Source organism: Canis lupus, chromosome 32 (genome assembly GCF_048164855.1).
Source record: "Canis lupus baileyi chromosome 32, mCanLup2.hap1, whole genome shotgun sequence".
In the NCBI taxonomy this organism is placed as follows: Eukaryota; Metazoa; Chordata; class Mammalia; order Carnivora; family Canidae; genus Canis; species Canis lupus.
The window spans coordinates 13,077,192-13,092,126 of NC_132869.1; the positions used below are offsets into that span (position 1 = coordinate 13,077,192).

Consider the following 14,935-nt stretch of genomic DNA (forward strand, 5'->3'; position numbering starts at 1 on the left):
TCCAGAGTCAGAGAAATTGTCTGGCTCTGTTTCTCTGTGTGTCAGGAATACAATTAGGTTTAAGAATATGTAAAGCTTGTCCTAAGCCCATCCCAGGAGAAAACACCACACTAATGTCCTGAAATAGCTCTTGAATGGAACCAGTATCCTGAGGACCTTTAGGTTAGTTGAATAAAGACAGGCTATTTGGATTCAGATGTGAAGTCTTAAAATAAAGCCCAGACTTCTAGGAAAAGAGAGTGAGTTCTAGAGGTGCTGTTGCCCTTCAGGAAGTTCCCTTATACTTGTTATCTCTTTCATTATTCTAAAATATATTCAGACAGCAATTTTCTAGTATACATTAAAAATCATATTAAAACCTAAAATGTATAGTTACTTACTATTCAAAATATAATTTTTAAGACCTGAGAGTGATGGTGGTAAGAAAATCAGGTAAGAAGTTATAAAAATGCCAAAGAACAAGAGACATGATTCTATCTACATTCAAAATAAACCAACAGTCACTTCATTATTATATGTAATTCCAAAAACATCAGCCAAAATAAACTCAGCACTGTTTACAAAAATAATAGTCCACTGCTCTTCTGAGATTGGAATAAGGGAATCCATGCCCTTCTGAGCTTAACTCATCTTAGATTCAGAATATAAAAGGATGTGTGTATGTGATCTGACAAAAGGGGTGACAATCTTGTGCACAGAAAAGATATAGAAACCTCCAGACAGGATAGTCTATTTTCCTGAAAAAGATTCTGAGCAATTACAATAAAGTGCATAAAATACTCTCATATAATATTTGTACAGTACTTTAAATTTCTAAAATATTCCTAAAATCATTTTTATTAATTCCATTACATATCTGCCCTATATTTTAATTGGGTGCTATTATTTATACAAATTTCACAAATGAGGAAAAAACATGGTCAAAAAAAAGTTGGAGAAAGATCTTCAGGATTTTGAAAGTCATACATAGCACAGCACAGCCTATTGACATGCATTACACTCAAATGAAGTCTGGAAAAGAGTCTGCCTAACTATTGTCTGACGAGATAAAAGGAGAAAAGCCAAAGATCAATAGCTAAATATAGAAAAGGAAGACTAATTCTAATTATAGCTGAAAAGAACTTTCTTAACCTTAGACTACAAGCCACAAAAGTATTTCCATACTTGGGACACTTTGCAAACAGATTAAATCAATGATCTTCCAGTAAGCCAGATGCATCTTTTCTATCCTTAGTTTCTATAATTCACCAACATTTCATTAAGGCATGAGTTCACTCCTTTCTTCTGTTCTCTAACTGTATAAGGTAAATACCTTTTTACAGAACTAGAAAATGACTGCGATATTTTCCATTTCTTTCATATTAGTTTTACTAACGCCTGCTACTCAGTTTGACTAATATCAGCCTCATCACTTTTTAGTTCACATAAAGCAGCTTCGTTATTTATAATCACCCAGTTTACAACAGGCCAGAGAGCAAGAGACAATAAACTGCAAACTAACAATGATTTACATTTAGCTTATACATAATTACCCGTTAACTTTTATCTCACTCAAGGATTGTAATGTTATTAAGATAATAAAAACAGCCTCTCTTCCAAATAAAAGGTATGTAATACATGAAATATCTAGATCTCATTTTGGTTTTTTGACAAATAATTTATGAGATATAGGCAGAATAATCTATTGGTTCCTACTATAGCCAAGAATAACAGTTACATGAACACATTCCTGGTCTATTAAAAAACTTAAATTTTAAGGATTCACATTTCTTTGGGCCATTCAAATTCCCCAAAGACTTCTTTTGTTTAAAACATCTTTACGTGATACTTTATACAAGTGTTGAAAATTATGAATAAAACACTATTACTGAATCATGTATCTATCAAATTTTTATTTTTAGAAAGAGAGTGCAGAGCAGTGATAACATCTGAGTAATAAGAGGCCCTGCATACTAAAAGAATGTCCCCCTCTCTCTTTACCCCGATTGTTTACTCTGACCACATTTATGCTGGTTACTATGGTTGAAGATGTTGCTATACTGTGACTTGGCTTACAGATACAGGGGCTAGTGGGAGGAGGAATGGAGCAGGCAGCAGTATGCCACACGGGTGGAGAAAACTGAAAACCGGAAGCCTCAAGACCTAAGTCAACAAAAAGGAGAAGTTGCCTTTTCCCTTCCCATGTTTTCCCACTCCTCCGAGAGACATCCTTCATTAATAGTTACAGTGCATTTTGTAGGATTTGAACCTATAAGGATTTTGTGGGGATACTAAAAATCATAAGCAAGCCACAGCTCACACCCAAAGATTAGAAGTCATAGAAAAAACAGACTGAGGGATCCCTGGGTGGCGCAGCGGTTTAGCACCTGCCTTTGGCCCAGGGCGCGATCCTGGAGACCCGGGATCAAATCCCACGTTGGGCTCCCAGTGCATGGAGCCTGCTTCTCCCTCTAGCCTATGTCTCTGCCTCTCTCTCTCTCTCTCTCTCTCTCTGTGTGTGTGTGTGTGTGTGTGTGTGTGTGACTATCATAAATAAATAAAAATTTAAAAAAAAAGAAAAAGAAAAAACAGACTGAAATAAGAATATTTTTGGCTGGCCTGTAATTACACACCACACACATGACTACAGGATGTCATGGTCAATTTTCAAGACTCTTCATGCAATATTGGAAGACACTTCCCAGTTTAAATCTAGTTCAACTATTCCCAACTTGCATAACCTACAGATTTCTATCATAGCATGTATAACACTTAAATTGTTTCCCTTTACTAGCCTGCTAGCCTGAAGACCCTTGAAAGCACTGAGGAGACTCACTGGGCTTTGAATTCTTTGATGTCTAGTGCAGTACTTGACACACAGTGAATGCTTGATAATTTTTGAATACATGATTGAATCATTATCACTGGATACTTGGGTCCTTTCCAGGAAGCCTCTCCCAAGTGGTATAGTCCAGTCTATTATTTGAATAATATAATATTCAATATTGAATAATAACTTCACAAATGGGCTTTCATGACTTCCCAAATCAGTCCATAAAATTTCTGGTCTTTTCTGTTCATAGGCTGAATTATACTATCATATGTAATTTCAGAGATGTAATCACATACAAACAAAACTTTCCTATAATTATAATGACCAAATTTTCCAGATCAAAAATAGGTAACCATGGTCAGACGGAAGACATATGGCCACTCCCTAGTCAAGGTACCTGAAGATCAATGCAGATTTCTGCTGCAAAATCCATTTCAAGTTAACAGGTGGCAATTATTCCTGAAAGTCTTTATCTTTTCACATGATTAAAGTATATACCATTAATACATTACAGGAATCATTCCTTTTTTCAATGGAGGCTCTGAGTAACTCCATGAGCTTCCATAGAGTCCCTCTAGTTTATACAAGGACTCTAAACACAGTGGAACACATTTTACTGAGAAAGCCACATGAAACTACTATTTCAAATAAGCTGTACCACTAAAATGTCTCTCAAGTTCTCACTGCAATTTTCACAGTTCAACCCTTCACCGTATTTGCTTGGATTAATGCCAAAGTGCCCTCACTGGCTGCTGCCCCCACCCATTCTCTCCCACTCAGCTCCCAAACAGCATGTTACTCCCCTCCCCCAGTCTTATCAGTTTCTTGTAGGAAAAGGCACTTAGATTCTAGATCGCATATTTAAATACTCTGAAGTCTGGTGCTTCCAGGCTCTACACCCCTGCATATACTACTGTATTCTCTGCCTGACACCCCTGCATCTCTCTCCACCAAAATAACATGCTTCAGAGTCCTCTTACTTTTAAAATGAACCTTAATCTTCCCAGAAAAAGATTTTAAATTTTTATTTCCTCCCCAATTATGAAAGTAGTTTTAAACATTTCAGTTTTCATGGTTAAAAAAATAGAAAATAAAAGAAAAGCTCAGAAAATAAAATAAAACAAAAACACCCAATATCACACTCCCCAGTCCTAGGCAGGCTATCTGTGTCCTCACATTTGTGTCCATGGTTCCACTAGAATCAGTTCATGCTGTTTAAGGTAACTGTTAGACGTAGACCTTTGGTGCCAACCTGGCAGGCTGGTGCCAACTGTTTATCCTTGGGAAATAGCATAAAGCCTGGAATTTAGGAGACACTGAATAGAACTGAAGGAATGGAAAGATCAGAATTAAGGAATGCAATCATTGCTGATCTGAATTTTATAGTAGTGGTTTTGGTACTCCTGTAAATACAGTCAGAGGAATCCTCTTAATAGAAGCTAACTACCAGACAGATCACAAAAAAATTACATAACTCCTTTTCGTTTTGTCCTGCTCCCACTATGTACATTATTGTACACCCCCTTCTTCTTCTCAATGTCTAAGAAACAAGTCAGTGAGAAAATTCCTTCAGAATGTTGATAATCCCCTGGTGCAAGGAACAGAACAGATTATCTCACTGTCCTATGGCTTGATGTCATCAGTGCAAAAAAGGATAATATTCTCTCTGTTTGCTCCATAGAGTTGTTGTTAGAATCAAATATGAAAGTATTCTATGAAATACAAATATAAGATAATATGGTAGCCTGTCTCTATGATGGTCCCCAATGACCTCGGCCCCCTAGTATTCATTGTATATTCCCACCCACATTGTAGCACGTTTGGTCTGAGTGACCAACAGAATACAACAGAAGCGATGGGATGCCCCTTCTGAGATTAGGTTATAAAAGAAACTATGGCTTCTATCATGGTGGAGGCCTGTTCGCTCTACGACCCCAACCTCTCCCACGTCTCAGTCTCTTTCTCTCCTGATTTAATGGGAAAGCCAGCTGCCATGTCAAGAATGGAAAGACCCATGTGGTAAGGAACCAAAGTCTCTGGCTAACAGCAACTGAGGAACTGAGGCCTGCCAACAGCCATTGGGTGCGCCTGGAAGTGGATCTTCCCATTTTGGTTGAACCTTACAATGATTTTAACCTTAGGTGACAGCCTGACAGCAACCTCATGAGAGACCCTGAGGCAAAACCATCAGATTGAACCACTCCTACACTCTTAACCCTCAAAAACAGTGTGAAATAACTGTGTTGTTTAAAGCTGCTAAATTTGGGGTAATCTGTTACATAGCAACAGGTAATATAGTAGAGGTATTATTTCACATTTATATTACTTCCAAAGGTAATATTAAAATGAAGCACTTGCTTTCTATTTTAAGATTTTATTTATTTACTTGACAGAGAGAGAGAGAGAGAGAGAGAGAGAGAGCGAGAGCATGCACAAGCAGAGGGAGTGGTAGGCAGAGGGACAAGGAGAAGCAGGGTTCCTGTCAATTAGGGAGCCCAATGTGGCACTCAATCCCAGGACCTGGGGATTACAACCTGAGCTGAAGGCAGATGCTTAACTGACTAAGCCATCCAGGTGGCCCAAGTACTGGCTTTCTAAATGACCATCTAGAACCAAGAGATCATGTGGTATAATCTGCCTTGATACTCAGTATTTCAAAGAACTCTTCCAATTCTACATTACTTTTCAAATCTAACCTTCTGTCTACCAACAGTGATTACTCAATGTCACATATGAAACTGGTCACATTCTTTCCATAGTTCCTGCCACTCTGGACCAGGAGTCAGACCTCTTTTGGAAACAGTTCATTTTCTTTTGTTTTTCTTCTTGACCCCTGTTCATTTATGCTAGCTTAATTTTGTCTCTCCATTTTCTTTTTTTTTTTTTTAATTTTTATTTACTTATGATAGGCACACAGTGAGAGAGAGAGGCAGAGACACAGGCAGAGGGAGAAGCAGGCTCCATGCACCGGGAGCCCGACGTGGGATTCGATCCTGAATCTTCAGGATCGCGCCCTGGGCCAAAGGCAGGCGCCAAACCGCTGCGCCACCCAGGGATCCCGTCTCTCCATTTTCTAATCAAAACAATTCACTATTTTTCTCCTATAAGCCAAAGGATGGTCTAATTTACCCCCTGTAAATCCATGTTGTTTAGCATTGTTTTAGAAATGACTGACAGTGGGCCAATTTCAACACTCTTTACCCAAGGAAAAAATTTTAATTTCCAACACAGCCCCAAACCAATTTCTTTCAAATTTAAAAAATGTATCCATCTTTCAAAATCTATCATCTAAAAAGTTGACAGATGCTATTTGATAATTAATGGTTTCATGTATTTGGATAAGGGAAGTCCTAACTAATGCTTATTAATCTGCACTAAGAAACAAAGCGGCTGCTGAAGTTCTCATCGGTTAATTTACTATGCCAACTATGCCTGTAATATAGTTAAATTTTGCTTTGCCCATTTTTATGGTTCCTACATATATTTTTTTAATATTTATTTATTCAGAGAGAGCGAGAGAGAGGCAGAGACACAGGCAGAGGGAGAAGCAGGCTCCATGCAGGAAGCCCGACGTGGGACTTGACCCCGGGTCTCCAGGATCACACCCCGGGCTGCCGGCGGCGCTAAACCGCTGCGTCACCGGGGCTGCCCGGTTCCTACATATTTTAAAACATCAGACATGGTTTTTTTTTTTTTTCATGTCATCATAAAAGAGAAACAAGCTTGAGTGAAAAAGATACAAACTAAACAAAGTGTTTCCTATCAGAAAATTTAAAATATTCAGATAGCCCAGTAATACGTTTTAGCGTGTTATCCAAGCTAGAACATATAATCAGAGTTGCTAGAGATGTAGAGACGCTAATTGGCAATACTCCCTATTTAATGTGTCTGTAGTAAATTAGGAAAATAATAACATCTGCTTTGCAAAAGTAAACTCTGAATTTAAGCTTCAAGAAGAGAATCAAGATAAATATGTTTTTCACCTAATCCCCCCTAAGTGAAGGAAATAGTAAGTTTATTACCTTAGACACAAATATACAAGTGATATACCTGACATTTCTTTAGAGACCTTCAGTTAAGAAAAATATTTTTATTTAAAGATACCTGAAAATGAAGTCAACCATATAATATCAAATATATGAATGCAAGTCTTTCAAGAATTTGACAGAGAAAATGTTGCAGGTAGTGTATGAGAACCATGCCAACAAGGCAAAAACTACAAGTGGAACCAAGGCGTTAGAAAGCCTCTTTGAGAGGAAGCACACCAGAACGCAGCAGAAAAATGCCTGAGCAGCAGTGAGTGCACAGCATGAAAGAGGTGACGAAAAGAAGAAACTGAACTTGGGGAGATGGAAAGAGGGAATGAAACAGTAAAGAGGAATTTGGGAGGAAAAGGGATAAGAGGGAGGGAGGAAGGTGGCTGGGTTTGCCTCTGGTCCATAGGTTACTGTGTATAATTTGTAAAAGGATCCTCCTCAAAGAGAAAACAGACATGCACAAAGATGCACAGTCTGGGCTAGATTTCAGCCCCTACTTGCTCCCTTGGCTAGGCCACTTCATTCAGTGAACCTGTATAACTGTACAAAGCAGTCCTGGAAAAGAAGGAAAGACAAAGTAACTCTAATGAAGAACGAAGCAGGCATTTATTTTCCTATGTTGAAGTGCAGGTGAATTCCTACAGAGCTGTACAGAAAACCAAATTTTGTTATTTTCTCTCATTGTTTTACACCTGCATTTGGAATTGTGTTCTAATAAAAAAACATTTCAGCTAATAAAAAACAACAATGTTGTTTCTGATGAGTTGGAAGAGAGGGCTGCTAAATGATTATGGAATTTAAGGAAATCTGGGACTCCTACTCATGGAAGGACAGATGTACCTGTCCTCAGGCTGGAGCCAAAGACCTGTGTACACAGTTTCCTTACTGCCAACATATTCGGCTTTTCCAGGGCTCCTGTTGCTCACCATCATACGGGCATCACTGCTCACTGATAATAAAGGGTGAAGGTGTCTCCAGCTGAATCCCCAAACTGAAGAGTAAAGAGGAGTTTCTTCAAAATGTTCCTTTGCAGAAGACCTTAGTCACAACTATTTTCAGCTACTTGTTAAAATGCAGACCACCCCTGGGTTCACTCTAGCCCAGGCCTACTGAAGCAGAAGCTCTGGAAGAGAGGCCAGAACTCTGTATTTTAACAATGGACAGACATTAAAGCTGGAAAACTGTTTAAGAGTAATGTAAAATATGACAAATTTCTCTGTGGAGATTACAAAAAAAAAAAGCAACAGAACAAAGTGAATCAAGCCAGGCAAGTGTATGCTATAAAGTAGAAACCACATTTACCTTCCTCACCAGATTTATAATGTAGAGATTAAAAATCTCTAGGATGACAAATTTTTAAAGTCATATCTAAATGCATAGATAGATAGCTCTTGTGGTCTAATTATAAATGTTGTTCTAAAATTAGGTTATAATGACACTTCATGTGTTGCGTTGCTATCCTGATAGGACTCACTTGCTTTGATAATTTTCAAAATGGATGACTGAGTATAGAATTTAGTCCCAACATCACTCCCTACCCACCCCCCTTCTGCCAAACTTAGGCATCTGCTGAACTATCTTAGTTGATCAACTATTAGTTCTTTTTAAACAGCACCTTGAGTGGATAATAGAGAAAAGGAATAGGAACAAATCTCTTACCGCTGTGAGGGGTCCTTCCGCTTGCGCTTCCATCGGACTTGTGGGCGTCACTGTAATAAACTGGCTGGCAGCTCCAGCCTGTAGTTCTAGCCTATCTGTGTACTGTTCTGAAGCAGCAGTGGCAGGGCACTCCCCAGAAAGTACTAAGACCACACCTGAGGTTTCTTTCTTTAAATGATCACTTTCTGCCCAAGGACCCAGTAGAAGCTTCTCATCTTGAGGTGATTCCTCCAGGACTTGAAGTACTTCAGGCTCTTCATCAGAAGGGCTTCCAGTTGTTTTATGGCCTAAAGCCTCATTTGTCCTGAAATCCCGAAGGTCCTGCTCCTTGTCCACAATCACCCATTCTTTGGAATCAACCTCCTGCTTGCAGGAGCTCAAGTTAACTGCTATAAATCCATTGCTGGCACCGCCATCTGCCTGTTCAGGGGTGTTGGCAGAGGCAGGCTTAGAAGCATCTGGAAGATATTCTTCATCATAGTGCCAGATATGGTCAGTACGAGACACAGCAGGAACACAAGGCTTATGAAGCACAGCAGGGAGAATAGATTCCTTTCCTCCACTGGAATCTTTCTGCATTTTCTCCAGGCTTTAAAAACAGAGAGCAGTTACTCAATTGCTCTAGGAAAATATTTATACACAACCTATAAGCTCTACACAGAACTAATATTCACACACATGTGACAGAATAATATATTAATAAAGCATAAGGAAGCTTTCACAGGCTGATAATGTTCTTCTCCACCTGTCATAATCCTGTTTTGGAAGATGGAACCCACAGGAGGAAGATGGCTCTCCTGCTTCTCGGCAGTAGGCAGAGAAGCCTACTCAGGCTGACTTATGTGATCTCTTTCCCCTTCTCTTTACAAATTCAATCACACTGCCCTCTGCTCTCTCTGAGGGACTGAGGCAGAACTTAGCTAAGGGGATTTTGCCTCACCAGAAGCCCTATAAAAGGAAATGAAGAAGCTAGTATAGGAAAGGAAATGAGAAGCTAGGCAAATACTTCATGTGTTTTGTTTTCACAGACATATGTAAATGTACACTCCAAGTAAACTCCAAAGGCACCGCTAGCTATTACACCTTCTCAAGCATGCCCAGCCCACTATGTAGCAGCAGTGCACACAGTGGTACTGGGTGGCGATGGTGGCATGGGGGATGACACAAGGAATATCGTTTGGGTGGATGAAAAGGCAACTGACACTTTATACAAATCTCTCTGCTGGCTGAGGGGCAGGCAATGGTGTAACCATTTGGCTGCATTGGCTTCTAGGAACTGATCTCAACTTCAGGGAAACAGTTTAAGCAGTATGTTTTCTCCCTTTCAAGTTTGCAGTTGGGTGCTTTCATTGCTTCAACTGTTTCCTATCCATTCTAGGTTCTGGCCTGAGTTCATTTCCTTAGATTACTTCTGTTTTCTCAGTGCTGTCTTACTTCTCAGCCCTTCCCTCAGCATGGTTCTTTTATTAAACTAATTCTTTACCAAACTAAGCTTTCATCCCTGTTGCATTTATGTATTTATCCCTAATCTTAGCACAACTCAAAATGTTTAAGCACTGCCCCAACTCCAATCCATCCTTTTGATCATATCAATGTACAGACACAAGCTTCTATCATGTAGCTGTGTGGCTGAATAATTACTATGTGAGGAAAAATACACATATATGAAATACTATAAAAAAATAGAAGCTAGATTAGATTAATCTGAATTCTTTGGACATAGTAACTACTATGTTAGTCAAATACATGTTCCTTCTAACCTAACATTTCATTGCCAATAGCAGCCACCAGGGATGTACATTGAAGGGTATGTGACTATCATTAGTCACTCAGTTCTGAATATTACTGCAGCCTTCTATAATTCATAAATATATCCCAAATTCTTTTTTTTAAAAGATTTTATTTATTTATTCATAGAGATGCAGAGAGAGAGAGAGAGGCAGAGACACAGGCAGAGGGAGAAGCAGCTCCACGCAGAGAGCCCGATGCGGGACTCAATCCAGGGTCTCCAGATCACGCCCTGGGCTGCAGGCGGCGCTAAACTGCTGTGCCACCAGGGCTGCCCCCAAATTCTTTTTAAAGTTCCATTTCTGTCTTCTGTTATCAAAATTTGGGAATAATGGGACTTACAAACATTAACTATAGTTATAAACTATAACCTTTGGAGAATAGTTCTCCAAAGTTTCACCTTCCCTTCTTTCTAGGAAGAATGATAAACTTATTCATGTCTATTTTTCCTACAGTACTCACTATTAGAAGTCCTACATTAAAATGAATTGAACTGCCTGCCCCTTTTGTATAAATTACTGGTTTCCCTCATTCACATACTCCCCTTCCTTTCTATAATACCTTCTTTATAATGCACTCTCTAACCCTACACTGCATCTTCTCATTCCAATAAAAGAGATCCCTTATAAACAAAAGAAGTTCAAAATGTTCATTTAACTTGTACCTGGTAACTCATGAAGTTACCAACTCCCACTGCTAAGCTCCCAAAGTCAAAGGTTATCTTGTAACATTATAAGACAATTCATGTTAAGAATCACGATAATTAAAAACACAGATGGAGATAAGAATTTAATCAAATCAGTACCACAAAAATGCAAAAAATTCTTTTTTTTTTAAGATTTTATTTATTTATTCTTGAGAGACATAGAGAGCGAGAGGCAGAGACACAGGAAGAGGGAGAAGCAGGCTCCATGCAGGGAGCCTGACGTGGGACTCAATCCTGGGTCTGCAGGATCAGGCCCTGGGCTGAAGGCAGCGCTAAACCGCTGAGCCACTGGGGCTGCCCAAAAATGCAAAAAATTATTATTTCAAAGACTATGTAATATAAATTATTAATTATGATGATGATGGTTATTATATTATCTTAGTAGCTTTAATGAAAAAGAAAAACTATTTTATACCAGGTCTCAAGAAACTTGTCAGTATCTGGCTTTGGCTCCAGTGTCAGACGTTTTTCCAGCTCAAAGCTGTGGATGGAACGTAACTTTCGCACCAATGGAACATCTCTATCTGGCTGAGTAATCTCTGAGCGGACACGGATTGGTGAACCAAGGCTTGGAGCATTCAGAATACCATTTACTTGACCATGGCTGTTCTCTTCTTCGGTAGCAGCCTGGAGAAAATATTAAAGAAAACCACGAAAAACATTCAGATGATACAGATGTATAGCAATCATTGAAGTATTTCAAAATAACATAAGCAAATGCTTGGACAGTTTTTTCAGAAATCAGGATATTTTGGATAACTGATGTCATTACATGTCTATAACCCTTCATAAAATGAGTTTTCTTAATTTATTCTCACTTTAGTATTATTTGGTTTTTATATTTGTGGTACAAAGATAAATAGTCTAAAAATGTTTACCCACCTTGACTTTTTATATTATGTCTAATGAGATGTTTGGAGAACTCTGTTCCACTAAACTAAAAATAAAACCTGGAAAGGCCATTTTCTTTGAGGCACAAGTGGTCTCACAATAGGATGGGTCACCAAACCTGAATACCCACCCTCTCTAAAAAACAAGTGAAAAACCAAACAAAAACAGGAAAACCTAGAACTAGGACAATAAGGAGCTGGGAAGAGCAGAAGGAGGTTAAATATGATGCAGCTCTGAGCGGTGGGGCTGCCTAAGGACAAATGCCCAGACCAGTACACTTACCAGGGAAATGAAACTGACCCCAGTAGTAGGGTGAGAGAGGGAAGTCTGGTATGTCTATTCTGATTAGACTCTCAGGAAGATGCCCAATTGTTCTCTGGTACCAACAGAAGCAAAATACAATATTCTCTGAAGGAAGGCTTCCCCAATCCCTAATTTAGGTCTAGAGGACTGCCATTAATTACTAATGAATGAGTAAAACACTAAAGATACTCAAACATACAGGAAGGGATGCCACCATGACTAAGAGCAGAAATAATAATAATAAACATTTAAAACTCCCTAAGACATGAAGGGGGACTGGGTGGCACAGTCAGTTAAGTAGCTGACTCCTGGTTTTGGCTCAGGTCGTGAGATTAAGCCCCAAATTGGGTTCTGTGCTCAGCATGGAGTCTGCTTAGTTTTTTTTTTTTTTTTTTTTTTCTCTCACTCTGCCTGTCCTCTCTTATCTCTCTCAAATAAATATATCTTTAAAAATAAGAAATTCCCAAAGATATATTAAACTTATTACCCAGAAAAAGCCTAAGTTATTAAACAGTGAACTAGAAGACATAGCAAAAGAAATCACCTAGAATGAAGCACAGCAAGGAGAAGAAAAAATTAAGAGATTATATAGGAGAATGAGAAAGCATATGTTTACTTAAAGTTCAGGATGAGAGGACAAAAAGAATGAATTAGTGGAATTAGTTTGATAGGGAAGAACTGGACATCTTGCAGAAATGACACAAAACTATGATTCAAAGATTCAGGAAACATAAGATATCCCAAGCAGGATAAATAAAAAGAAATAGAAGTCTACACACACCGTAGGTAAAATGTAGAACACCAAAGACAAAGAGTAAAGTTAAAAAGCAGCTAAGGAGCAAAGATGGAGGGCAATGGATTATCTGAAAGAGAAGAAAATTAATAGGAGTAACAGACTTTTGAATACCAATCATTGAACTCAGAGGAAAAATGTCAGTCAAAAATGTTGAATCTAGCATAAACTCTCTTGAAAGAGTGAGGCTAAAATAAATACTACATATATGACTAAGTAAAATTTAAGAGTGCTCCCAAAAGACCTCAACTAAAGGAACTTCTAATGGAAATACTTCACGAAGAAACACAGCAAGTCCAGGACTTCCAAAAATGCAAGGAAATGGTAAACATCTTTGAAAAATCCACACAAACATTACCGATATAAAAGAACAATACCAGGGCAGCTGGGTGGCTTAAGTAAGCATCTGACTCTTGGTTATGGCTCAGGTCATGATCTCAGGGGCGTGAGATCAGGCCACACGTCAGGCTCTACACAGAGCATGGAACCTGCTTAAGATTTTCTCTCTCCCTTCCCCTATACTATTCCCCAACCCCCTCTCTCCTTCTCAAAAACAAAACAAAAAACTCATAGTAATAATCTAATTTGAGTAATGTTTGTGAAAAGGAAGGAATTAAAAAATAGAAGAAAACTAAATACAGATTAAATAGTGGTGATGGGTAAAAGATAGTAACAAATAAGTCAGCTCTATGTCAAGTGCCATTTCACACTCTCATACACACAGATACCCGTGTAGGCTGGCAACTGAGAATATCACTAGAGATTTTTTTACTATAAGAACAGGTTTTGCTTCTGATGTGATAAAGACAGCCACAGTTGACATTTTAAAAATATGACACTGACTCCCTGACTACTTTTCACTACTTATTCCTGACTAATATTAGTCCAGATAGGGTTTTTTCTTTTTTTAATAGTTCGTTTTTTAAAATTTTTTTATTTAAGTTCAATTTAGTTAACATATAGTAGTATATTGTTAGTTTCAGGGGTAGAATTCAGTGATTCAGCAATTATATATAACATGCAATGCTCATCAAAACAAGTGCCCTCCTTAATGCCCATCACCCAATTACCTCATCCCACTTCCCCTCCAACAACCCTCAGTTGGTTTCTTATAATTAAGAATCTCCTGGGGGATCCCTGGGTGGCTCAGCAGTTTAGCACCTGCCTTTGGCCCAGGGCACGATCCTGGAGTTCTGGGATCAAGTCCCGCGTCGGGCTCCCTGCGTGGAGCCTGCTTCTCCCTCTGCCTGTGTCTCTGCCTCTCTCTCTCTCTCTTTCTCTATCATGAATAAATAAATAAATAAAAAAGAATCTCCTATTGTTTGCCTTCCTCTCTGTTTTTACCTTATTTTATTTTTCCTTCCTTCCTGTATGTTCATCTGTTTTGTTTCTTAAATTCCCATAAGAGTGAAATCATCTGGTATTTGTCTTTCTCTGACTGATTTATTTTGCTTAGCATAATACCCCTCTAGTTCCATGCACACTGTTGCAAATGGCAAGATTTCTTTTTTTTTTTTTTTGATGGCTGAGTAATAATCCCGTGTGTGTGTGTGCGTGTGCGTGTGTGTGTGTGTGTGTGTGTGTTACATACTACCTCTTCTTTATCCATTCATTTCTTGATGACATGAGCTCTTTCCATAGTTTTTGGCTATTGTGGATATTGCTGCTATAAACATTGGGGTACATGTACCCCTTTGAATCACTATTTTTGTATCTTCTGGATAAATACCTATCAGTGCAATTACTGGGTCATAGGGCAGTTCTATTTTTAACTTTTTGGGGAACATCCATATTGTTTTCTAGAGTGGCTGCACAGTTTGCATTCCCACCAACAGTGTTAGAAGGTTCCAGATACAGCTTTTTCAATAGTCAGACCATAGTGTAGCATGTCACATCTAGGCAGAGACTGTTTTTACAAAGTGACTCCTATGACTGGATGTGTATAC

General features: G+C 38.6%; 1 protein-coding gene across 4 annotated transcripts in view; it reads right to left on the reverse strand.

The window, feature by feature from the left end:
* Nucleotides 1–14,935, reverse strand: part of TTBK2 (tau tubulin kinase 2) — a 174,096-nt gene that overhangs the window by 13,311 nt on the left and 145,850 nt on the right. For all 4 annotated transcript variants that reach the window (XM_072808944.1, XM_072808946.1, XM_072808947.1 and 1 more), the window contains 2 exons: nt 11,418–11,629; nt 8,509–9,097 (listed from right to left, as the gene is read on the reverse strand). In XM_072808944.1, coding sequence (XP_072665045.1) covers nt 8,509–9,097; nt 11,418–11,629 — 801 coding nt within the window. The remainder of the gene's footprint in view (nt 1–8,508; nt 9,098–11,417; nt 11,630–14,935) is intronic.